Raw genomic sequence first — 23,865 nt, forward strand, 5'->3', positions numbered from 1 at the left:
GAGCAAGAGAGTGAAGGGGGAGGGAAAGTGAGAAAGAGAGAGGGATGGAGAGAGCGAGGTGGAGGGGACAGGGATATCGACAGAGAAGGAGAGAAGGGACACAGAGATCGACAGAGAGAGAGAGTGGAGGGTCCGTCATATTAGTCAGAATGGGCCAGCCACACACTGCCCTCCTCTGGCTCGGAGGTGGAATCATTTAATCACGTTATACCACTGTCCTCGTGTACATCTTGTTCTTTTCTGTGACCTCATTGATGAAGGTAATGAGTCGTCACTCATAACTCAACTCATAACTCCAAGCATGAATTATATGCCAAGAAACCAACACCAAATGCTGTATTGTTTGAGTAGACTGTGTGGAGGTCTTGTGATTGATTTGTTTGCTTGATACATGGTGTGATAGCTGAATGTACTGGTTGGGTGGGTTGAGGTGCGATGACTGATTGTGTGTTACCAGTATACTGTGCTGCCTGCTAGAACAGATGCTCTGTCCTCTCTCACCTGCTCCTCTTAATGAGCTTCGAGGGTCACAAAGAGTTTGGGGCGATAGAACAGTCCGTACCTCCACCTACAGAGAGAAGGAAGGAGGGGGAAAGAGGGAAGGGAGGGAGGGTGAGAGAGATGGAGGGAAGGAGGAGGAGAGAGGGATGGGGAGAGAGAGAAAGGAAGGGGGAGGGAGGAACGGAAGGGAGAAATTGAGGGGGATGGGAAGAGAAAAGAGGGAGGGAGAGAGGCAGGAAAGGAGTTAAAGAGGTGAGAAACAAAGAGAGAAGGTGAAAGGTGAGAGAAGGAGGAACTTTAGACAGGCAGAAAGACAGACATGCACACAAACAGGCAGGCAGACATAGTTCCCTGTACTGCCATGTTATCTAGCCCAGGGCTATCCACTCCACTGCTGTCCAACCATGACCAAGCAAGCTGCTGTGTCCTATCACTTCTGCAGTACCAAATGACACCCCATTCACTATTTAGGGCCATTCCCCCATAAGTCTCTGGTCAAATGTAGTGTGCTGGGAATACGGTGGCATTTGGGACACAGGCCATGTCTCTCCCTTATCCCACAGAACAACATCACCTTGGCTTCAAGGATTCAGTCCGATCTCTGATTTCAACATGGCAATGTGCCATTTAAATTTCCGGTTGAGCTGACATAAAGGCAAAACTGATCTCAAATCAGCACTCCTATGTGAGTATTTTATCAAGCGTCTCAGAGTAGGAGTGCTGATTTAGGACCAGGTTGACTTTTTAGATCATGATGAATATAATTATATGAACAGGTGGAACCTGATCACTCCTTCTCCGAGAAACTTTACGAATACGTTTGACATCTCCCAGAATGTCTTCTATCTCTGGCCCCCTCTTGTGGCCGGTCAAAAGGGGTGCTGTGGGTTTGTGGCTGGGCACGCACACACACATGCACGCACGCACACACACATGCACGCACACACCCACACTCTTTGGCTGAGGAGGACAGGTGCAGAATAAATAGCAGTCTGTGTCGGAGCTAGGTTAGCGTAGCACACGGGTGTTAGTCTAATAGGCTTCACACACACACCGCTACGCACGCAACCAAATACACAGGCAAACGTTCATTAAAGTTTTATTTGAAGCAGCTTTTAAAGCTGGAATCCTTCATGTTGAAGCTGCCATGTCTGTTTGGGTATTACAACAACAAAGAAGTTACTTCAGACAATGAAAACGGTTTTATCCCCTCTGACATAATTGCACGTGCGATAGAGCACAATATGTGCTGGAATTAGTTGTAACACATACTGCGTGATGCACCTCAATTTGCAACAAAAAACCATAACAACGATGTTGTGGCGGCCAGGGGGCGCTGTTTCCCCCTCCTGCGGATTCCATCTTCAGGGGCTGACACAAGAGCTTTGGAAGGACGCTGGGGAAAGTGATGATGCTTTTGCTGCAGTATTTTAGTCAAGTGCTTTTTCTATTGATTCTGATGTTTATGTTGTGAGTGTCATGGAGTCACTCACACAGCAGTAACAGGTGTCCTTTGTCCTCGTGAGTGTGGTACACACACCTTCGTGGCTGTGTCCTGCTGATGACAGATGGATGGAGACTGTGTGTGTGTCTGTCAGGAAATTCCCTGTCCCAGACGGTGCCCTTCCACTAAACCTGTGTGTGTGTGTGTATTCATGACTCCCCCTGTCTCTCCATGCCAAACTTCTGTGGTGAGGGGTCCCCCTCCACCCTGCTAGGCCAGTCTGTCTCAGTCAGGCACCCTGGTTTACGCACACATCATGCCAACACACACACACACACACCAAGCCAGACTGGGCACAACGCAGCCAAACTCTACCCCATGCCATGCCAGAACCAATATCCAATCTCTCTCTCTCACACACATTTACAAAGCAAGGACATTGGTTTGACCCCAATTTCAACAACTGTCTGTCAATGTGTGGAACCGACTACTTAAATCCTCCCCCCAACTCATCATGGCTCTCTATTTTACACTAGAAAACCAATCAATATTTATAATATATTTAAGATTGCATCTATTAAATGTCATTTTATTTAAGATGGCATAGTTCGCTACAGATTAACCATATATTTAACATTAAAGACTAAACCATAAACCCACATACTGTATTAAAACAACAGTTACCATAACAGTGGCATAACTAATAACCCTCAACATGTCATTATACCCTCAGTAGTTATGGGAACAGAATTCCAAGGCAGCAGTCTATTTTAATGCGGGTCATAATATGAGATTCAATCACCATGAATGAGTGGCTTTGAGGCGGACTGTCAGCCTAGTTCAATAGAGGCCTCGTAGCATAGTGTGTGTGTGTGTGTGTGTGTGTGTTAGACATGAGAGGCTATAATAGGCAGTGGGTCTGACCCCGTTACAATGAGAGGAGGGTCATTAAAACAGTAATTACAGGGTTGTTAACGAATAAACAACAAACGGGTTTGGAAATGATGGAAATTATGTGAAGGTCTCCAGCTGCAAATGCAGAAAGAGAGACAGATGGAGAGAGGAGGGGCGGGGGGTAGAGAGAGACAGAGAGAGTGGGTGATGGAGGGAGAGAGGGATGGAGAGGAGAGAGTAAAGGAGAGAGAGAGTGGGTGATGGAGGGAGAGAGGGATGGAGAGGAGAGAGTAAAGGAGAGAGAGTGGGTGATGGAGAGAGAGAGGGATGGAGAGGAGAGAGTGGGTGATGGAGGGAGAGAGGGATGGAGAGAAGAGAGTAAAGGAGAGAGAGAGTGGGTGATGGAGGGAGAGAGGGATGGAAAGGTCCCCCATATGCAAAACTCTAGCAATCAGAATACTGTACAGAAATCACAAACTTTAATACAAGTTATCATGTTCTCCTGCATACAGTTTCATCTTAATCTCCACCCCAATGTAAGGTGGATGTCTCACTGTCAGAGGCAGTATTTTTCACTTAGGGAATGTTGGGCCAAGTTCTAGAACATTGGGCCAGGTCCTAGAATCCATAGAAATATAATCCATATATCCTTTCTAGAGGCCATAGAAACAGAATATATACAATATAATAGATATTTATATGTGTTAGGCCAGATTCTATTCTGCAGGTTCTACAATGTTAGGCCCGGTTCTAGAATGTTAGGCCAGGCTCTAGAATGTTAGGCCAGGTTCTAGAATGTTAGGCCAGATTCTAGAATGTTAGGCCAGGTATTAGAATGTTAGGCCAGATTCTGTATGGTCTGTAGTCTGTCTTGGTAGAGAGCGTGGAACAGCTGGGCTAGACTCAGAAAGGGAGCTTCACAGTTCTCCATCTCCTTCTGCAATACAGATGCCATACACACACACAGAATGAGAAACATTTTAATCATCGCTTTGTTAGAGGGTATACTGTTTTTGGACTTGGTGTTGGCACTTTGGCTCCAGAAGCCTATGAGCTTGTCTGTTGTGTCCAGGTGTGGGTGCACTCACAGCGGACGTCTCGTGGTACTGCAGCCCCTGGCTTTGGGCCCACTCCTGGGCCACCGAGGTCTCCACCTCCTTCCGCGAGGACAGGTCCGACTTGTTACCCACCAACACACCTGAACGTCACAACAACAACAACAACAACAAACACACACACACACACACACACACACACACACACACACACACACACACACACACACACACACACACACACACACACACACACACACACACACACACACACACACACACACACACACATACTAAGATCAAGTACCTCCAGATACAGGGGGTCAGAGCTGAGGTGTGTGGTACCTGGGATGTGCAGACCCTGGCAGTGGGCCCTGACCCTCTCCAGCCAGCGACCACAGTTACTGAATGACAGCTCACTGCTCACGTCAAACACCAGACACAACACAGACGGCTGGCCCCACTGTAGAGGGATAGAGGGAGGGATGTGGAGAGAGGGGGTGAGAGAGGGCGAAAGAAGGGGGAGTGAAAGAGAGAGAGATCGAGAGGCGGTGATGGAGGGTGAAAGAGGGGGGTGGAAACATTGAATATTGCATTCATTTAACATTCAGCAAAAGAGAGAGGAAGAAAGAGGTATGAGAGAGGGAAGAGAGATGTGAAGAGAGATGTGAAGAGAGATGTGAAGAGAGAGGGAAGAGAGAGGGAAGAGAGATGTGAAGAGAGAGGGATGAGAGAGGGAAGAGAAATGTGAAGAGAGAGGGAAGAGAGATGTGAAGAGAGGGATGAGAGAGGGAAGAGAGATGTGAAGAGAGAGGGATGAGAGAGGGAAGAGAGATGTGAAGAGAGATGTGAAGAGAGGGATGAGAGAGGGAAGAGAGATGTGAAGAGAGAGGGAAGAGAGATGTGAAGAGAGGGATGAGAGATGTGAAGAGAGAGGGATGAGAGAGGGAAGAGAGATGTGAAGAGAGAGGTATGAGAGAGGGAAGAGAGATGTGAAGAGAGAGGGAAGAGAGATGTGAAGAGAGATGTGAAGAGAGAGGGAAGAGAGATGTGAAGAGAGAGGGATGAGAGAGGGAAGAGAAATGTGAAGAGAGAGGGAAGAGAGATGTGAAGAGAGGGATGAGAGAGGGAAGAGAGATGTGAAGAGAGAGGGATGAGAGAGGGAAGAGAGATGTGAAGAGAGAGGTATGAGAGATGTGAAGAGAGGGATGAGAGAGGGAAGAGAGATGTGAAGAGAGAGGGAAGAGAGATGTGAAGAGAGAGGGATGAGAGAGGGAAGAGAGATGTGAAGAGAGAGGGAAGAGAGATGTGAAGAGAGATGTGAAGAGAGAGGGATGAGAGAGGGAAGAGAGATGTGAAGAGAGAGGGATGAGAGAGGGAAGAGAGATGTGAAGAGAGAGGGATGAGAGAGGGAAGAGGTAAAGTCGTGAATCCTTTGTAACTTTGAAGAGTAGATAAGTAGTGGGCCTCACCAACTTCTCACATGCTTCAACAAAGGTTTCCCTCCCGGCAGAGTCAAAGATGTACAGTTCCTGAGAGGGAGAGAGAAAGAGAAATACTGTCAATCATCACAAAGTTATTTTCGGTATGAAACAACTCCAGATTGGTGGCTTCTGTAAACAGCCTAGCTTCTAGCCAATATAGAGGGAGTGTGGGAGTCAGTCTAGGGAGCGTGTACTCACCACACTGTCGCTGGTCTCTGGGATGTTCACTGACTTCACAACCAGTTCCACTCCAGCCGTCTAGAAAACAACCACACAACAACCTAAGCCCAACCATCACACAACAGGCACAACACAACCTAAATCCAACCATCATCACGCAACAACCTACAACCAGCCATCATCACACAACCACAACGCAACCATCGTAAAATAACCACACAACAACGTAAACCCAATCATCACAAAACAACCACACAACAACGTAAACCCAATCATCACAAAACAACCACACAACAACGTAAACGTATTTTGACACAGGAAGCGGAGGAAGAGTGGGTGGGTGTGTTTTAAGGCTGCACACCGCCCTAATTTATAGTTTTGGTGTTTTTACTCCGCTTGCCTCCGACACACAACTAGCCTTGTCACTCAAGCAGCACCACTCCTCCCCCTCGCTGTTAGATTCACTATACATTCTGTTCTGCTGGGTCAAATCCAGTCAACAGATTGTTCCAAACAAGAACGATGCTGCTTTCCACTTTTCTTCTTAATATAAATCATTCTATTTCTAGGATCCCAACACTCCACCCAAGTGTTTTGATTTATACAGTGGATTGCGAAAGTGTTCACCTCCCCCCACCCAACCACCCATCCAGCAATTACATCTGCAAGACTGTTGGGGTATGTCTCTATAAGCTTGGCACATCGAGCCACTGGGATTTATGCCCATTCTTCAAGGCTAAACTGCTCCAGCTCCTTCAAGTTGGATGAGTTCCACTGGTGTACAGCAATCTTTATGTCATACCACAGATTCTCAATTGGATTGAGGTCTGGGCTTTGACTAGGCTATTCCAAGACATTTAAATGTTTCCCCTTAAACCACTCGTGTTGCTTTATCAGTATGCTTAGGGCCATTGTCCTGCTGGAAGGTGAACCTCTGTCCCAGTCTCAAACCCCTGGAAGACTGAAACAGGTTTCCCTCAATAATTTTTCTGTATTTAGCGCCATCCATCATTCCTTCAATTCTGAACAGTTTCCCAGTCCCTGCTGATGAAAAACATCCCCACAGCATGATGTTGTTCTCGGGGTGATGAGAGGTGTTGGGTTTGCATTTTCCTTAATGGCCAAAAAGCTCAATTTTAGTCTCATCTGACCAGAGTACCTTCTTCCATATGTTTGGGGAGTCTCCTACATGCCTTTTGGCGAACACCAAACGTGTTTGCTCATTTTTTTTCTTTAAGCAATGGTTTTTTTCTGGACACTCTTCCATAAAGTCCAGCTCTGTGGAGTGTACAGCTTAAAGTGGTCCTATGGACAGATACTCCAATCTCCGCTGTGGAGCTTTTACAGCTCCTTCAGGGTTATCTTTGATCTCTTTGTTGCCTCTCTGATTAATGCCTTCCTTGCCTGGTCCGTGGGTTTTGGTGGGCGGCCCTCTCTTGTCAGGTTTGTTGTGGTCCCATATTCTTTCCATTTTTAAATAATGGATTTAATGGTGCTCCGTGGGATGTTCAAAGTTTCTGATATTTTCATATAACCCAACCCTGATCTGTACTTCTCCACAACTCCCTGACCTGTTTGGAGAGCTTCTTGGTCTTCCTGGTGCCGCATGCTTGGTGGTCTTGCAGACTCTGGGGCCTTTCAGAACAGGTGTATATATACTGAGATCATGTGACAGATCATGTGACACTAAGATTGCACAAAGGGGGACTTTATTTAACTAATTATGTGACTTATGAAGGTAATGGGTTGCACCTGATCTTATTTAGTGTCTTCATAGTAAAGGGGGTGAATACATATGCACGCACCACTTTTCCACTTAAAAACATATACATTATATACAGTATATATATTTTTTTCACTTCACCAATTTGCACTAATGTGTGTATGTCCATTACATGAAATCCAAATAAAAATCCATTCAAATTACAGGTTGTAATGCAACAAAATAGGAAAAACGCCAAGGGGGATGAATACTTTTGCGAGGCACTGTATTGCACGTCAAATCCTAATCGTAATACTTAGTAAAAAAATACAAATAATATTTTTTTCCCATATAGTGCAGCCCTGGTGTGTGTGTGTACTTTGACACACGACACCTATCCAGTTCTAGATCTGTGATAACCTTGAAGAAAAAAAGGAAGGTAGTATTTTCATTTGGTCCTTTGTAGCTCAGTTGGTACTAGCATGGCACTTGCAACAGCAGGGTAGTAGGTTCGATTCCCGAGACCACTCATACCTAAAATATATGCACGCATGACTGTAAGTCGCTTTGGATAAATGGCATATATTGATCTATATTATATATATTATAATCACTGAAGTTCCTTTCCAAATGGCACCCTATTCCCTATATAGTGCACTATTTTTGTCCAAAGCCTTATGGGGTAGATAGGGAATAGGGTGCCATTTGGACCAAGCACCAGTGGTTTAAAGTACGTAAGTAAAAAATACTTTAAAGTACTACTTAAGTAGTTATTTGGGTATACGTACTTTACTATTTAGATTTTTGACAACTTTTACTTCACTACATTCATATAGAAAACATTGTACTTTTAACTCCATACATTTTCCCTGGCAACCAAAAGGTATTGTTACATTTTGAATGCTTAGCAGGACCGGATAATTGTGAAATTCACGCACTTATCAAGAGAACACATGGTAATCCCTACTGCTTATGGTCTGGCGGACTCACTAAACACAAAATCATCTTTTGTAAATAATGTCTGAGTGTTGGAGTGTGCCCCTGGCTATCTGTAAATCATGTCTGAGTGTTGGAGTGTGCCCCTGGCTATCTGTAAATAATGTCTGAGTGTTGGAGTGTGTCCCTGGCTATCTGTAAATAATGTCTGAGTGTTGGAGTGTGCCCCTGGCTATCTGTAAATAATGTCTGAGTGTTGGAGTGTGCCCCTGGCTATCTGTAAATAATGTCTGAGTGTTGGAGTGTGCCCCTGGCTATCTGTAAATAATGTCTGAGTGTTGGAGTGTGCCCCTGGCTATCTGTAAATAATGTCTGAGTGTTGGAGTGTGCCCCTGGCTATCTGTAAATAATGTCTGAGTGTTGGAGTGTGCCCCTGGCTATCTGTAAATAATGTCTGAGTGTTGGAGTGTGTCCCTGGCTATCTGTAAATAATGTCTGAGTGTTGGAGTGTGCCCCTGGCTATCTGTAAATAATGTCTGAGTGTTGGAGTGTGCCCCTGGCTATCTGTAAATAATGTCTGAGTGTTGGAGTGTGCCCCTGGCTATCTGTAAATAATGTCTGAGTGTTGGAGTGTGCCCCTGGCTATCTGTAAATAATGTCTGAGTGTTGGAGTGGGCCCCTGGCTATCTGTAAATAATGTCTGAGTGTTGGAGTGTGCCCCTGGCTATCTGTAAATAATGTCTGAGTGTTGGAGTGTGCCCCTGGCTATCTGTAAATAATGTCTGAGTGTTGGAGTGTGCCCCTGGCTATCTGTAAATAATGTCTGAGTGTTGGAGTGTGCCCCTGGCTATCTGTAAATAATGTCTGAGTGTTGGAGTGTGCCCCTGGCTATCTGTAAATAATGTCTGAGTGTTGGAGTGTGCCCCTGGCTATCTGTAAATAATGTCTGAGTGTTGGAGTGGGCCCCTGGCTATCTGTAAATAATGTCTGAGTGTTGGAGTGTGCCCCTGGCTATCTGTAAATAATGTCTGAGTGTTGGAGTGTGCCCCTGGCTATCTGTAAATAATGTCTGAGTGTTGGAGTGTGCCCCTGGCTATCTGTAAATAATGTCTGAGTGTTGGAGTGTGCCCCTGGCTAGCTGTAAATAATGTCTGAGTGTTGGAGTGGGCCCCTGGCTATCTGTAAATAATGTCTGAGTGTTGGAGTGTGCCCCTGGCTATCTGTAAATAATGTCTGAGTGTTGGAGTGTGCCCCTGGCTATCTGTAAATAATGTCTGAGTGTTGGAGTGTGCCCCTGGCTATCTGTAAATAATGTCTGAGTGTTGGAGTGTGCCCCTGGCTATCTGTAAATGATGTCTGAGTGTTGGAGTGTGCCCCTGGCTATCTGTAAATAATGTCTGAGTGTTGGAGTGTGCCCCTGGCTATCTGTAAATAATGTCTGAGTGTTGGAGTGGGCCCCTGGCTATCTGTAAATAATGTCTGAGTGTTGGAGTGTGCCCCTGGCTATCTGTAAATAATGTCTGAGTGTTGGAGTGTGCCCCTGGCTATCTGTAAATAATGTCTGAGTGTTGGAGTGTGCCCCTGGCTATCTGTAAATAATGTCTGAGTGTTGGAGTGGGCCCCTGGCTATCTGTAAATAATGTCTGAGTGTTGGAGTGTGCCCCTGGCTATCTGTAAATAATGTCTGAGTGTTGGAGTGTGCCCCTGGCTATCTGTAAATAATGTCTGAGTGTTGGAGTGGGCCCCTGGCTATCTGTAAATAATGTCTGAGTGTTGGAGTGGGCCCCTGGCTATCTGTAAATAATGTCTGAGTGTTGGAGTGTGCCCCTGGCTATCTGTAAATAATGTCTGAGTGTTGGAGTGGGCCCCTGGCTATCTGTAAATAATGTCTGAGTGTTGGAGTGTGCCCCTGGCTATCTGTAAATAATGTCTGAGTGTTGGAGTGGGCCCCTGGCTATCCGTACATTTAAAAAACAAGAAAATGGTGTCGTCTGCTTTGCGTTTAAATCATTCATACTTTTACTTCTACTTTTGAAATGTATACGTATATTTGACCAATTACATTTACTTATGATACTTAAGTATATTTAAAAACAAATATTTTTTGACTTTTACTCAAGTAGTATTTTACTGGGCGACTTTCACTTTTACTTGAGTAACTTTCTATTAAGGAATCTATACTTTTACAGAAGTATGACAATTTGGTACTTTTTCCACCACTGTCAAACACTGCACTGCTCACTGCTCTACTCATCTGAGCCCAAGTCTTGGAGCATGACTAACTTACACACATAACACTGAAGTCGAGGCTACATACAGACACCGGTTAGTCAGGCTGATTGAGGTAGTATGTACATGCAGATATGGTTAAAGTGACTATGCATATATGATGAACAGAGAGTAGCAGTAGTGTAAAAGAGGGGTTGGTGGGTGGCGGGACACAATGCAGATAGCCCGGTTAGCCAATGTGCGGGAGCACTGGTTGGTTGGCCCAATTGGGTTAGTATGTACATGAATGTATAGTTAAAGTGACAATGCAAATATTGTAGCAGCAGCGTAAAAATAAAAAGAGGGTTTGGGGAGGCACACAATGCAAATAGTCCAGGTAACCATTTGATTACCTGTTCAGGATTCTTATGGCTTGGGGGTAAAAACTGTTGAGAAGCCTTTTTGTCCTAGACTTGGCACTCCGGTACCGCTTGCCATGCGGTAGTAGAGAGAACAGTCTATGACTGGGGTGGCTGGGGTCTTTGACAATTTTTAGGGCCTTCCTCTGACACCGCCTGGTGTAGAGGTCCTGGATGGCAGGCAGAACTGAAAAGGCGTGCGCGAGCAAGGAGGCCTACAAACCTGACTCAGTTACACCAGCTCTGTCAGGAGGAATGGGCTAATGTATGTAAACTTCTAACCCTCTGGGAAAGTGATGAAATAAATAAAAGCATTCTCTCAACTATTATTCTGACATTTCACATTTTTAAAATAAAGTGTTGATCCTAACTGACCTAAGAGGGATTTTTTACTCAGATTCAATTTCAAGAATTGTGAAAAACTGAGTTTAAATGTATTTGGCTAACATGTATGTACACTTCCGACTTCAACTGTACAGTCGTGGCCAAAAGTTTCCAGAATGACACAAATATTAATTTTCAAAGTCTGCTGCCTCATTTTGAATGATGGCAATTTGCATATACTCCAGAATGTTATGAAGAGTGATCAGACGAATTGCAATTAATTGCAAAGTCCCTCTTTGCCATGCAAATGAGCTGAATCCCCCCAAAAAACATTTCCACTGCATTTCAGCCCTGCCACAAAAGGACAAGCTGACATCATGTCAGTGATTATCTCGTTAACACAGGTGTGAGTGTTGATGAGGACAAGGCTGGAGATCACTCTGTCATACTGATTGAGTTCAAATATCAGACTGGAAGCTTCAAAAGGAGGGTGGTGCTTGGAATCATTGTTCTTCCTCTGTCAACCATGGTTATCTGCAAGGAAACACATTCCATCATCATTGCTTTGCACAAAAAGGGCTTCACAGGCAAGGGTATTGCTGACAGTAAGATTGCACCTAAATCAACCATTTATCGGATCATCAAGAATTTCAAGGAGAGCGATTCAATTGTTGTGAAGAAGGCTTCCGGGCGCCCAAGAATGTCCAACAAGCGTCAGGACCGTCTCTTGAAGTTGATTCAGCTGCGGAATCGGGGCACCACCAGTACAGAGCTTGCTCAGGAATGGCAGCAGGCAGGTGTGAGTGCATCAGCACGCACAGTGAGGCGAAGACTTTTGGAGGATGGCCTGGTGTCAAGAAGTGCAGCAAAGAAGCCACTTCTCACCAGGAAAAACATCAGGGACAGACTGATATTCTACAAAAGGTACAGGGATTGGACTGCTGAGGACTGGGGTAAAGTCATTTTCTGGGGTAAAGTCATTCCGATTGTTTGGGGCATCCGGAAAAAAGCTTGTCCGGAGAAGACAAGGTGAGCGCTACCATCAGTCCTGTGTCATGCCAACAGTAAAGCATCCTGAGACCATTCATGTGTGGGGTTGCTTCTCAGCCAAGGGAGTGGGCTGACTCACAATTTTGCCTAAGAACACACCCATGAATAAAGAATGGTACCAACATATCCTCCGAGAGCAACTTCTCCAAACCATCCAGGAACAGTTTGGTGACGAACAATGCCTTTTCCAGCATGATGGAGCACCTTGCCATAAGGCAAAAGTGATAACTAAGTGGCTTGGGGAACAAAACATCAATATTTTGGGTCCATGGCCAGGAAACCCCCCAGACCTTAATCCCATTGAGAACTTGTGGTCAATCCTCAAGAGGCTGGTGGACAAACAAAAACCCACAAACTCCAAGCATTGATTATGCAAGAATGGGCTGCCACCAGTCAGGATGTGGCCCAGAAGTTAATTGACAGCATGCCAGGGCAGATTGCAGAGGTCTTGAAAAAGAAGGGTCAACACTGCAAATATTGAGTTTTTGCATCAACTTCATGTAATTGTCAATAAAAGCCTTTGACACTTATGAAATGCTTGTAATTATACTTCAGTATTCCATAGTAACATCTGACAAAAATATCTAAAGACACTGAAGCAGCAAACCTTGTGGAAATTAATATTTGTGTCATTCTCAAAACTTTTGGCCATGACTGTGTATACGACATATTCTATCCTACATATTCTACATACATACAACACATTCTATTGAGATACTGTCCATGTCTATACATCCCATCATATACATCTATATTTATATTCCGGACTCTGGCATTGCTCATCCTAATATTTCTATATTTCTTAATTACATTATTTTACTTTAGATTGTGTGTATTGTTTTATAATGCCAGATATTACTTCACTGTTGGAGCTAGGAACATAAGCATTTCGCTATACCCGCAATAACACCTGCTACATATGTGTATGTTACCAATACAATTTGATTTGTGTGCAAGACTGCAGCCCACCTCCACACACACACACACACACACAAAAGACTGCATCCAACTGTGCACGCACGCCCACACACTCTTCCTCAGCGATATTCCAACCAGCTAATACGGAGACGGAGTAATGAGCTGATGTGATGCATCATGGGAATTGGGAAGGCTCTCTCTCAGTGGAATGTCAATGAGAGCCTGTACAGAATACATAAAGCTTGGTTGGGTGTGTTGTGAATTGTGTGTGTGTGTGCGTGTGTGTGTGTGTGAGTGAGTGAGTGAGTGAGAGAGAGAGACTGTCCGGAATAAATTGCGGATCAGATTGGTTGGTAGGTAACCTAACAGGCCGTCTGACATTTGAGAGGAAGAGAACGTGAGGAGAATGGAATGGCTGCGGACCGGATGCTGCTTCCTGTCTGTCTGTCTGTCTGCCTATAACCTTTAGTCCAACAGACTGAACCCAGTTAGTTGGAGTCTGGGTAACATTCACATGCTGTGCGTGCGTGCGTACGTGTGTGTTGTATCATAATAATGTTCCCCAAAGTGATCTCTTCACTTTGACGGAGCTGTAGTGGAGCGGGTCGAGAGCTTCAAGTTTCTTAGTGTCCACATCACTAATGAATTATCATGTTCCACACAGTCGTGAAGAGGGCACGGCAGTGCATCTTCCCCCTCAGGAGGCAGAAAAGATTTGGCATGAGCCCTCAGATCCTCAAAAAGTTATACAGCTGCACCATTGAGAGCATCTTGACTGGCTGCATCACCGCTTGGTATGGCAAATGCAGCGACCTCGAACGCAAATCACTACAGAGGGTGGTGTGGACAGCTCAGTACATCACTGAGGCCAAGCTCCCTGCCATCCAGGACCTCTATATCAGGCAGTGTCAGAGAAAGGACTGGAAAATTGTCAGACTTCAACCACCCATGCCATAGACTGTTCAATCTGACACTGTCCGGCAAATGGTACCGGAGCATCGGCTACAGCTTCTAACCCCTAAATAGACATCAGACTCCAAAACAGTTCATTAAATGGTTACCCAGACTATCTGCACTGAACCTATCTGCACTGACTTTATGCACACTACTAAACTGTATATGAGTATTTCCATAAAAAATGGAATGCAATGTGTGACTTTGGGATCAACATTTCAAAATGTTAATCATTTTTATGCAGTTCCACATGTGTACTTAGAGGAATATATATGGAAATTGTCCCATACGTCCACTTACAACAACATAGGTGTCATGGCGTTGTCCTCTTTGGGTACAGCGAGCACCATCTCCCTCTCTCTGTCTCCTACACTTAGGCTGCTGTGACCTCACGTCGTAAATTCCTGGAGGAGATTATCTCCTCATGGCCACAGTATAGAGAGAGAGTGAGTTTTCATAGAGAGAACAAAGGAATTTCTTCCACCTCACAGAACTTGAGGTCCGAACAACATTTATGTTCTGGAGAAGGTATAAAAGATCGGTGATGAATATAGCTACGAATTGGTCCGTTTGGTACAATTTTGTGAAACTCATGGGAGACAATACGGCCACATAACCATAATGCTGTTTATACAATAACCTCAGATATGAGGCTTACATCTCATTTTTGTATAAGATGAATGAGTGAGGATGATACTGTTTGCGAAATTGTCTAATGGGATTTTGGACTGTTTAATGAAGGAAACTCCAATTCCCTTTGGAGTTTAACTAAATCAGAGGACCGCCCATGATCACAGTTATGGTCTGGCGTCATGGGCCAGGCCCCTTTCTGCTCTTCCCGAATAAAACCCCCACCTTGAGAATTTCTCAACAGACCATGTTTCTCTCAATTACGAGAGGACAAAGGTTGCAGACCAGCTTACCTCGATAACGAGAGGGCCAAGGTTTGAGACCAGACTGCTGAATCTTTTAACCATCCCACGTGGTTAAACTCTTAGACTATCGATACCGACAGAATAAGAACAAGTCTTTGATATGAATTACTAATCTGCAGCTAGGAATTCGGTATCATTGAACGCGAAGACTGACAACCGCCGAAACATCTATTCTATAACGACATGAATGAATGCCACTCTGAACAATCCATTCTAACCGCGACAGAGAGGACGGACAGACTCTCCAACAGAAACAAACTTTTCAACGGAGATCCCGACGACACACTGAGCGCAAATATATATATTGATTGCAATTATTCCCGAATGAGTGAGAGTTCATGTGCAAAGGATTAGCATTTCAATTGTTATAATGATCAACTTTGTAGTGTCTCATCTCAGTTGACCCCCACTTCCCTTTGTGTCCACCAAGCCGCGATATCGGTTTATCCCACTAGGGAAACGGCATTATCATTTCCTTGTAACTATCTACTGTTTGTTTATGCATTTCTGTGAATTACTTAGTTAGTAAATAAATTATTTAAGACAATTGATGTATGGATGACTCATAGTGAAGACTGGGTGCGTGCAGATAACCAACAATTTACGACGTTTGGAATGAGACTAACGTGAGGTAAAGAAGAATTCATTAGTCAGAAGACTTTTGATCAGATATGAAAATATCTGAAAGTTATATTAGGAATATTCTAACTTTATAATCTGGTGCCCCTAGTACTTCCTAGTTAATTACAGTTACATGATTAATCAATTTAATCGCGTAATAATAATTACAGAGAGTTATTTGCTAAAGATTCATCTTCAGTTTAATGATGCCAAAGACACGACATAGGCCTAGGACTATTCATCCTTTAAGCAGGGTTCATACAGACATTGACAAGTCAAATTCAACTAGTTTTAGGGACTTTTTCAAGCACTTCATTGTAATTTTCAAGGACCTCATTGTTATACAATTGTGTGGCAGGTAGCCGATTTGATAAGAGCGTTTGGCCAGTAATCGAAAGGTTGCTGGTTTGAATCCCGAGCCGACTAAATGAAATATCTGTCGATGTGCCCTTGAGCAAGGCACTTAAACCTAATCGTTCCTGTTAGTCACTCTGGATAAGAGCGTCTGCTAAATTACTCAAATGCAATCATTTTAATTTATGTACATATAGGGCTTAATATAGAACCCCCCCCCCCCCCCCCCCCACACACACAGCCAACCCCCCAAAAAGCATGCAAAAAGTGTCAAAAGTATGCCATTACCACTTTCAGAATAACACGTTTTAGGACTTGCCAATGCATTGATTTTGTCATTATTATTATATTCTAAAATGTGTGAGAATAATGTGTCCTGACTAAATAAATAGTGATGTTTCTGTAGACTCTGTGGCCTACGCAGGCACACATAATAAAGCCATCAATAGCGGTAGCATTAACCTCACCATCTCTGTTTTTAGAAAGCCAGGTTCCTTTTGTAATGGAAGGATTTGTTTGGAAAGCCAAGTTGAAGCCCGCATTAGATATGATTAATTTCTGAGATCCAAGTTCCACTAGGCTACTTCAAACCCCTTGTATTGTTTAAAATTGCAGGTGTAACATGGAAACCAAAATGTATTTGTCATGTTATTTCATTACGAGCTCATAGCTCATGCTGCCAAACATACCCTTGTAAAACTGACCATCCTACCAATCCTCGACTTTGGCGATGTCATTTACAAAATAGCCTCCAAATACCCTACTCAATAAATTGGATGCAGTCTATCACAGTGCCATCTGTTTGGTCACCAAAGCCCCATATACTACCCACCACTGCGACCTGTACGCTCTCGTTGGCTGGCCCTCGCTTCATACTCGTCGCCAAACCCACTGGCTCCAGGTCATCTACAAGACCTTGCTAGGTAAAGTTCTCCCTTATCTCAGCTCGCTGGTCACCATAGCAGCACCCACCTGTAGCACGCGCTCCAGCAGGTATATCTCTCTGGTCACCCCCAAAACCAATTATTCCATTGGCCGCCTCTCCTTCCAGTTCTCTGCTGCCAATGACTGGAACGAACTACAAAAATCTCTGAAACTGGAAACACTTATCTCCCTCACTAGCTTTAAGCACCAGCTGTCAGAGCAGCTCACAGATTACTGCACCTGTACATAGCCCACCTATAATTTAGCCCAAACAACTACCCCTTTCCCTACTGTATTTATTTTGCTCCTTTGCACCCCATTATTTCTATCTCTACTTTGCACATTCTTCCACTGCAAATCTACCATTCCAGTGTTTTACTTGCTATATTGTATTTACTTTGCCACCATGGCCTTTTTTTGCCTTTACCTCCCTTATCTCACCTCACATGCTCACATTGTATATAGACTTATTTTTCTACTGTATTATTGACTGTATGTTTGTTTTACTCCATGTGTAACTCTGTGTTGTTGTATGTGTCAAACTGCTTTGCTTTATCTTGGCCAGGTCGCAGTTGTAAATGAGAACTTGTTCTCAACTTGCCTACCTGGTTAAATAAAGGTGAAATAAAATAAATATTGTGAATGAGCCCACTAGGCTATGTCATTTGTTGTCATTATATCCAGAGTAATTCATAGGAATAGAGTTGGGTGTTGCGCACTCGCCTATCCTACACAATTAGGCACAGTAAGGGTCCAGTTTGAGACACGAAAACACAAACTCATTACCTTGATGCTTTCTCTGTTAAATCTAACGACATCCTGCTGTAAATCAAGCAGACTACAAAACTACAACAGACGAGAAACATTGATTCGCTATAGGGATAATAGATCCAATGTGAATCCAGACACAACTGTCTTCACCGGAGTAAGGAATGAGACACCAAAACATTCTGGACATTCCTCAGGAACACCTTTTTTTCAGCACCTGGGCTGTTGTAGCACGGCATAGGCTATCACAACAGCTGTTCATCACCTGGGCTGTTGTAGCATGGCATAGGCTATCACAACAGCTGTTCGTCACCTGGGCTGTTGTAGCATGGCATAGGCTATCACAACAGCTGTTCATCACCTGGGCTGTTGTAGCATGGCATAGGCAATCACAACAGCTGTTCATCACCTGGGCTGTTGTAGCATGGCATAGGTTATCAGAACAGCTGTTCATCACCTGGGCTGTTGTAGCATGGCATAGGCTATCACAACAGCTGTTCATCACCTGGGCTGTTGTAGCATGGCATAGGCTATCACAACAGCTGTTCATCACCTGGGCTGTTGTAGCATGGCATAGGCAATCACAACAGCTGTTCATCACCTGGGCTGTTGTAGCATGGCATAGGCTATCACAAAAGCTGTTCATCACCTGGGCTGTTGTAGCATGGCATAGGCTATCACAACAGCTGTTCATCACCTGGGCTGTTGTAGCACGGCATAGGCTATCACAACAGCTGTTCATCACCTGGGCTGTTGTAGCATGGCATAGGCTATCACAACAGCTGTTCATCACCTGGGCTGTTGTAGCATGGCATAGGCCATCACAACAGCTGTTCATCACCTGGGCTGTTGTAGCATGGCATAGGTTATCACAACAGCTGTTCATCACCTGGGCTGTTGTAGCATGGCATAGGCTATCACAACAGCTGTTCATCACCTGGGCTGTTGTAGCATGGCATAGGTTATCACAACAGCTGTTCATCACCTGGGCTGTTGTAGCATGACATAGGCTATCACAACAGCTGTTCATCACCTGGGCTGTTGTAGCATGACATAGGCTATCACAACAGCTGTTTGTAACTTGACTGTCATTCGGAATATTCCATCCTGGATCAGATGATGATGTGTGAACTGATCACGGCGTAATTAAACAGCTCGACACCAAAAATGTGCATCCAACATGTATTATACATAACTATTGAAGAACCATGTTAATGACAGCCTCAATTTAGGTTTGACGCATCAAGGTATGATCATTCTTTCAGTTAGAAGCATTCTATGTGGGATTTGTTGAGCCCATGAAAACTGTTTTCACCCTGTAACATAAGGAGACACACAATGTTAACGTAGTTGCAGTGCATTTCTGAGATCACTATACAAAAAACAGTTTGACAGCTAGATCCAGGACTCTTACAGGGTTCAAGTTCGATGTCTGATTGAACTGATTAATGGTTAATACATGATATAACAACTTAGACTGACATGAACGCAAGGACAGAAAAGTCATGTTTTATGTCACACCATTTAGGACAAATCCATCAAGACGACAACCATGAGAAAGGGTTAAACATAGGTTTTAAATAAACTGGTGAATTGTATAGCTATGATCCACTTTAAACAATGCTACCTTATATAATGTTACTTACCCTACATTATTCATCTCACATGCATACGTATATACTGTACTCTATATCATCGACTGTATCCTTATGTAATACATGTATCACTAGCCACTTTAAACTATGCCACTTTGTTTACATACTCATCTCATTTGTACATACTGTACTCGATACCATCTACTGTATCTTGCCTATGCTGCTCTGTACCATCACTCATTCATATATCCTTATGTACATATTCTTTATCCCCTTACACTGTGTACAAGACAGTAGTTTTGGAATTGTTAGTTAGATTACTTGTTATTACTGCATTGTCGGAACTAGAAGCACAAGCATTTCGCTACACTCGCATTAACATCTGCTAACCATGTGTATGTGACAAATAAAATTTGATTTGATTTGACCCCCCCCCCCCCTTATATCTTAATGTAATGACATGAAAAACATTGTCAGATTATTATAATGACTTATCAACAGCTGTAACAACTCGTCCAGTGTAGGAACTCCTCACTGGTGCCCTAGTTTACAGAGAGACCCCCCCCACACACACACACACACACACACAAACACACACACACACACACTTTTACACTCATAAATTGTTGCAGCTACTCTGTTATTTATTTTACTCGTATTATTATCTATCCTCATGCCTAGTCACTTTACCCATGTACATACAGTTGAAGTCAGAAGTTTACATACACTTAGGTTGGAGTCATTAAAACTCGTTTTTCAACCACTCCACAAATTTCTTGTTAACAAACTATAGTTTTGGCAAGTCGGTTAGGACATCTACTTTGTGCATGACACAAGTCATTTTTCCAACAATTGTTTACAGACAGATTATTTCACTTATAATTCAATGTATCACAATTCCAGTGATTGTGTCTTTAACAGCTTGGAAAATTCCAGAAAATGATGTCATGTCTTTAGAAGCTTCTGATAGGCTAATTGACATCCTTTGAATCAATTGGAGGTGTACCTGTGGATGTTTTTCAAGGCCTACCTTCAAACTCAGTGCCTCTTTGCATGACATCATGGGAAAATCAAAAGAAATCAGACAAGACCTCAGAAAATAAGTTGTAGACCTCCACAAGTCTGGTTCATCCTTGGGAGCAATTTCCAAACGCCTGAAGGTATCACGTTCATCTGTACAAACAATAGTACGCAAGTATAAACACCGTGGGACCATGCAGCCATCATACCACTCAGGAAGGAGATGCGTTCTGTCTCCTAGACATGAACGTACTTTGGTGCGAAAAGTGCAAATCAATCCCAAAACAGCAGCAACGGGCATTGTGAAGATGCTGGAGGAAACAGGTACAAAAGTATCTATATCCACAGTAAAACAAGTCTTATATCATCATAACCTGAAAGGCTGCTCAGAAAGGAAGAAGCCACTGCTCAAAAACCGCAATAAAAAAAGCCAGACTACGGTTTGCAACTGCACATGGGGACAAAGATCGTACTTTTTGGAGAAATGTCCTCTAGTCTGATGACACAAAAATAGAACTGTTTGGCCATAATGACCATCGTTATGTTTGGAGGAAAAAGGGGGACGCTTGCAAGCCGAAGAACACCATCCCAACCGTGAAGCACGTGGGTGGCAGCATCATGTTGTGGGGGTGCTTTGCTGCAGGAGGGACTGGTGCACATCACAAAATAGATGGCATCATGAGGTAGGAAAATGATGTGGATATATTGAAGCAACATCTCAAGACATCAGTCAGGAAGTTAAAGCTTGGTCGCAAATGGGTCTTCCAAATGGACAATGACCCCAAGCATACTTCCAAAGTTGTGGCAAAATGGCTTAAAGACAACAAAGTCAAGGTATTGGAGTGGCCATCACGAAGCCCTGACCTCAAATCCTATAGAAAATGTGTGGGCAGAACTGAAAAAGTGTGTGTGAGCAAGGAGGCCGACAAACCTGACTAAGTTACACCAGCTCTGTCAGGAGAAATGGGCCAAAATTCACCCAACTTACTGTGGGAAGCTTGTGGAAGGCTACCCAAAACATTTGACCTAAGTTAAACAATTTAAAGGCAATGCTACCAAATACTAATTGACTGTATGTAAACTTCTGAACCACTGGGAATGTGATGAAAGAAATAAAAGCTGAAATAAATCATTCTCTCTACTATTATTCTGAGATTTCACATTTTGTAAATAAAGTGGTGATCCTAACTGACCTAAGACAGGGAATTTTTGCAAGGATTACATTTTAGGAATTGTGGAAAACTGAGTTTAAATGTATTTGGCTAAGGTGTATGTAAAATGACTTCAGCTGTATCTACCTCAAATACTAATACTAATACTAATACTCCCTGTATAGAACTCCATTCTAGTGGATTTAACTCCTTGTGTTACTATTATTATTACTTTGTATTTCAATTATTTGTTTTACTCTGCATCGTTGGGATGAGCATTTCACAGTAAAGTCTACTAAAGTTGTATTCGGTGCATGTGACAAATAAAATGTGATTTGATTTGTCTCTGTTCACTTAGACCGGTGCGTCACAACGCACACACTCACACCAGTGCGTTGTTGTTATGCAGTGTGTGTGGTCAATGAGTCATGTCATAGCTGACAACCCATAATTTCTGCAGACATCATTGAATCATAATTCTGAGCAGATATTTAACAGTTGTTGGAATATCAACACAGTTCTTCCAGTAAATGTGTTTTGGTAAAATGTTCAGTACATATTGTTAAAAGTAGTCCTTGTGCATAGAGTTGTATGATTTGTTAAACTTTGAAATCAATGGTTTTTGTTTGGCATACATTTTAAGTGAAGAATCTGAGTTGGCAAGAGCACAAACAAACAGTTCTGGGAGACCAGGCTAGAGAGAGGCCAGTGTGTGTGTGTGTGTGTGTGTGTCTCAAAGTTATTTTCTCACCATACTGTAGTTCTTCTGGAAGTGTGCGCCATCACTCCGGAACATCTGAGAGAGAGCACTTTTCCCCACTGCTGGATCTCCTGAAGAGGGGAAGGGTGGCGAGAGAGAGAGTCAGAGAGACAGAGAGATGAACAAACACCATTGTAAATACAATCTATATTTATGTTTATTTATTTTCCCTTTTGTACTTGAACTATTTGCACATCATTTCAACACTGTATATAGACATAATATGACATTTGACATTTGTGTAATGTTTACTGTAAATGTTTTTTTGTTTATTTAACTTTTGTTTATGATCTATTTCACTTGCTTTGGCAATGTAAACATGTTTCCCATGACAATAAAGCCCCATGAATTGAAATTGAATTGATAGAATTACATACGTCTCTTCCATGTTTACTCTACTCAAACGTGTAATTCTAGAGTTATGTAACTTGCAAATGCTTGTAAAACTGTTAGCTATCTAGGGCCTTTTCTAACTTAGCTAGTTAGCTACTCTGTCCTATCCAAAGTTTTGCAAGCTAGCCTAACTCTCAGTTACATCTTTACAGTACAGACGTTGTCATTCCCAAATCAACTTCTTAGCAACGAATACATTTCTAAATCTTACCTACAAGAAGGCACCTTGCTCTTAATTTCACCATGGCAGCGTACAAACAAATAAATATATTAGCAGAATCTTCAAAACTGCTTTGTGTTTTTAATTTTAAGCTACAGAATCTTCCTTCCGCCTCGGCAACATGGACACGACGCGTTTCCTAGCAACCTGAGCAGAAACGCTCTCACTGATCCAACCAACAAGCACGTATCGATATCTGCGCTGTCATTGGCCAGCTGTGTTAACGTAAGAGAGTTGACGTCAATTTGAGCCCAACGTGACTGTTCCCTTAATTACCGCTAGATGGAAGCGTTCATTGACTGTAGACCATTATTCTAGCAATTAGCCAGCTGAATTTTATTCCCTTGTTAGAGCCAGTAAGGTATTAAGAATTGTTTTATGTAGTGATATTTTCAATAGAACATGCATCCCATATTTTAGAATAGCTAATCAACATAATTTGAATACACACAGGTAGATTCATATCTATAAAATATTCAATGCTTGACAGGCCATCATTTCTATCATAATTTTCTATAGTAGGTAGGCCTAAATTCTATCTCCTAAATGCCATCCCTGTTGTGTCCTAAGATTATTAGAAGCGAAAATTAGACTGCCAAAGTCTATGTAAGTCTTCCCCCTCAACTCAGTTTTCCCTCTTCTCTCTCTTTCCCGGCTATGACAAACTACCTGCACATGACTCTCCAATGGGCCATAGCGAATTCAGTGTTGCCAACTCCTCAGTAAGGAAAGTAGCTATTGGCTGTCCTAAAAGTCGCTAGAAGTCGCTAAATGACATCATCACCTAATTTGCATAATTGGCCATGTGCATGTAATTGTGATGGATGCTGCAGAAGAGAGGAATAACGTTGTGGGAGAGATAAAAAGTCAGTAAAAAATACCCTAAATATGTTTAGAACTACAAATGAACTTTCGTCTGTCGATTCTTGTTTTTTTATGTCACAATTACAACCCTCCTCCTTTATCCGGGCTTGGGACCAACAAAAGTGACCCAAAAGAGAAACTCTGGCGGAGTTTCTTATTTTCTTATTATTTTTTTTTTTTTACGTTTTTTT

At 43.0% G+C, this 23,865-nt stretch overlaps 1 protein-coding gene across 2 annotated transcripts; it reads right to left on the reverse strand.

Moving 5' to 3' along the window:
* Positions 1-3,296: 3,296 nt before the first annotated feature.
* ift27 (intraflagellar transport 27 homolog (Chlamydomonas)) lies at positions 3,297-22,975 on the reverse strand. Of its 2 annotated transcripts, XM_036949158.2 has the most exons (7): positions 22,802-22,975; positions 22,189-22,268; positions 5,577-5,636; positions 5,367-5,426; positions 4,240-4,357; positions 3,928-4,037; positions 3,297-3,776 (listed from the first exon to the last, which is right to left on the reverse strand). In XM_036949158.2, the coding sequence occupies exons 1-7, from the start codon at positions 22,833-22,835 to the stop codon at positions 3,678-3,680; spliced, it is 561 nt and encodes a 186-aa protein (XP_036805053.1). In that variant the 5' UTR covers positions 22,836-22,975; the 3' UTR covers positions 3,297-3,677. The 2 variants fall into 2 exon arrangements, with proteins under 2 accessions (XP_036805053.1, XP_090051663.1); XM_090195537.1 differs by lacking the exon at positions 4,240-4,357 and having other exon boundaries at positions 22,802-22,959.
* Positions 22,976-23,865: the final 890 nt, after the last annotated feature.

Source organism: Oncorhynchus mykiss, chromosome 13 (genome assembly GCF_057628025.1).
Source record: "Oncorhynchus mykiss isolate SJ-2025 chromosome 13, ASM5762802v1, whole genome shotgun sequence".
Lineage (NCBI taxonomy): Eukaryota > Metazoa > Chordata > Actinopteri > Salmoniformes > Salmonidae > Oncorhynchus > Oncorhynchus mykiss.

What these genes read in the sequence shown, in the direction of transcription:
- ift27 (XM_036949158.2), bottom strand. Translation starts at nt 22,835, where the DNA reads ATGGTGAAATTAAGAGCAAGGTGCCTTCTTGTAG. An exon ending in AGCAAGGTGCCTTCTTGTAG is followed by an intron (nt 22,269 to 22,801) that starts GTAAGATTTAGA and finishes TCCCCTCTTCAG; the next exon opens with GAGATCCAGCAGTGGGGAAA. An exon ending in CCAGGGTCTGCACATCCCAG is followed by an intron (nt 4,038 to 4,239) that starts GTACCACACACC and finishes TGTGACGTTCAG; the next exon opens with GTGTGTTGGTGGGTAACAAG.